Source organism: Arachis duranensis, chromosome 4, assembly GCF_000817695.3.
Source record: "Arachis duranensis cultivar V14167 chromosome 4, aradu.V14167.gnm2.J7QH, whole genome shotgun sequence".
Classification (NCBI taxonomy): Eukaryota; Viridiplantae; Streptophyta; class Magnoliopsida; order Fabales; family Fabaceae; genus Arachis; species Arachis duranensis.
In genome coordinates, this window is record NC_029775.3 from 115510301 (window position 1) to 115513335 (window position 3035).

Sequence of the window (3035 nt, forward strand, 5' to 3'; positions counted from 1 at the left end):
GATATTGGTTGTAATATTAGTTTTGTTAAAAAATCTCATTTATTTAGTACTGTTAGTGTTGGCCCAATTGATCTACTTATAATCTTTTTCATATCAATGAATACTTGTTTTTTTGAAAAAAAAAACAATTGCTTCTTTTTACATTTTAACATCCTGTCTTGAATAAGCATAAGCATAACTACTGCATAAGCATAAGAGAGAGTATGCAAAAGGAAATTGATTATTGTATGCAGTATGGCTTTTGTTATTCCAAAAATAGAAAAAGCAAAATAAATATATAACACACTATATTTTTGTTTTTATCATGTCTACTTTTATTTGGGTTTACATATAGCTAACTCTTACGTAAGAGAAACACAATAACTTTAAATGCAAACACAAAAATAAAAATAATCTAAGATTACCCACATGAAAAGAGCAACACCTAGACTTGTAACTTAAAAGATCTTTTTCAGCAACCTATAAACATCTACAGAAAAAGCATTTCCCAGTGCTAACCCAGCAACAAGGCCACCCACATATCCAATTAGAATTACCATCCAACAAAATTCAAAGAAAGATCCTGACTCAGAATCTTGATCACCATCAAGTTTTTGCAATGGAGGCTTAGGATGATCTTCACATTTCTTCAACAATTGAATCCCGCACAAATCTTTATTTCCCTCAAATGAATTGTTATCAAAGGTAGAAAGTTGGCCATTTTCTGGTACTGGACCTGAGAGATTGTTGAAAGACACATTGAAGAAATCCAAGAAGGTTAGCCCTGTGAGTTGTTGAGGAATATTCCCTGACAACCTATTGAGAGAAAGGTCCAGCACTTCAAGATTTGAAAGCTTTCCCAAGGAAGATGGAATGCTGCCAGTAAACATGTTATTGGACAAATTGAGCACAACAAGACGATTCAAACTTCCCATGATATCTGGAATCTCTCCCGAAATTTTGTTACATGAAAGATCAATGGCTACCATGTGATTTAGGTATTGACTCCCAGGATAATCCATGACAACTCCTTTGTTGGACATTGAAAATGGATGCGAATCAATATCTATTTCCGCATTGTCACTGTGAATCACGTCCTTGAAATCCAGTTGTCTTTTGTTGGATATGATCATCGATTTGAAGCACATGATTATTTCTGATGTTAATTTCGTTGAGAAACCATTTTGAGAAAGATCAATGATTCGAAGCTGGGGAAATGTGTATTTCAATGGACACATTATAGCTCCGTGAAATTGATTATCACGTAAAGAAAGAACCTTTAACTTAGGAAGAGATCCCAACCAGAAAGGAAATGAGTCATTGAAATGGTTATGTCTCACATCAAGAAACTCTAGCATTCTGCAATTGACAAGTGCTCTTGGTAATTGACCGTACAACTTGTTAGAACTAAAATCGATCAACTGAAGGACATTTCCTTTCACATAAATTTCAGGAATATTTCCTGTCAATTTGTTTCCTGAGACATTCAAAAGTTGAAGGGATTGGCTAAAGCTTCCCAAACATGATGGAATCATGCCAACTAAGTTGTTGCAAGATAAATCAAGGTACAGAAGGGATTCCAGATTGCATATGGAGGGGGATATTTCTCCCATCAATAGGTTGTTGGAAACTTCCAAACTCTCAAGAGTTGTTTTGTTCCATAACCAACTCGGTATTGTCTTTATGTTGTTGTTTGATATGGAAAGAGTAGTCAACTCTTGCAAGTGTTGTATAAAATTGGGAAAATGAACAAAATTGCATGAACTTAATTCCAAAGAATCAATTTGAGAAAGAAATGTTACATTGGAAGTGTTCTTTCCTTCAAGAAAAGACAATTTGTTGCCTCCGCCTAAACCAAGAACAGTAAGCTTTTGGAGCTTTGAAAGCATGTCGAGCTCAATCTGTCCTTCGAACATATTACCAGCTAGATCAAGAATTGTAAGATTCTCTAACTCGAAGAGGAAATATGGAATTTCACCTTGAAGATCATTATTGGAAAGGACCAAGCAATTTAAAGTGGTTAGATTCATTATCCAAGTTGGAATTTCTCCATTTAAATTGCACCCACTCAATCCTAACCATCGAATTGGAGGAAGGATTGTCACATTCACATCCCTATTTTGTGAGAACAAGGACAATTTATTGACAGACAAGTCAAGAATATCAAGTATCTTTAGCTTCAAAAACATGTCAAGTGCTAGGCGGCCTTCGAAAAAATTAGAAAATAGATCTAAAGTTACAAGATTCTCTAATTCAAAAAGAGAGCGAGGGATTTCACCATGAAAGTTATTATCTTCAAGAATCAAGTGAGTTAAATTGGTCAGGTTTCCAATGGATGCAGGTAATGTGCCCTGCAGATTTTGGTTTTCAGCAAAATTCAAATATGTTAAGTTTGCAAGAGAGAATATTCCGATAGGAAACTCACCATGTAGTTCACATTGGCGAAAAGAGAGTTTTTGCAGAGATGTAAGGTTTGTGAGCGTGTGAGGTAAAGATGATGAAATGGTGACAAAATTAAGGCGAAGTTGTTCAAGACTTGTTGAGTTTTGAATTAAGCTTCGCAGAGTGGATTCCTTGAGATGTAAACGGTTGATAAATGGAAAATCAAGCTGGTCAACATAGCTGTTTAGATCAAGGGACAACAAGTTGGACAAATGGGAAATTTGAGTTGGGACTTCACCTGACAATGTACTTTCTCTAAATTGAGAAATATGCAAATGCCTCAGTTGTGACAAATGACCTATCCTGGCTGGAATTTGCGAGTGATTGAAGTCATTGTCAGAAAGATCAAGGCTTTGAAGATGCACAAGTGAGAAAAGGGTGCTATTGGGATCCATGGAACCATAGAGTTGGCTGCTACTGAGATCAATGGAAATGACATGACCTGTGAGCTCATCACATTCAATGCCATCCCACAAGCAGCAATCTGTGGACGGATTCCAAGAAAGAGTTTTAGGATAACTGAAAGGATTGTAGGAAGCATACTTACTTATGAAGAAGCTTTGTTTAAAGCTGAGCAAGGCATTGCTTTCATGTTTATGGCATTCATGATGATG

At 35.9% G+C, this 3035-nt stretch overlaps 1 protein-coding gene across 1 annotated transcript; it reads right to left on the bottom strand.

The window, feature by feature from the left end:
- Positions 1–437: 437 nt before the first annotated feature.
- LOC107486310 (receptor-like protein 6) lies at positions 438–2816 on the bottom strand. Its single transcript, XM_021141115.2, has one exon. The coding sequence runs from the start codon at positions 2814–2816 to the stop codon at positions 438–440; it is 2379 nt and encodes a 792-aa protein (XP_020996774.2).
- Positions 2817–3035: the final 219 nt, after the last annotated feature.

Bases quoted from the DNA above. Each gene is read 5' to 3' on its own strand.
- LOC107486310 (XM_021141115.2), bottom strand. From the start codon at position 2,816: ATGGATCCCAATAGCACCCTTTTCTCACTTGTGCATCTTCAAAGCCTT.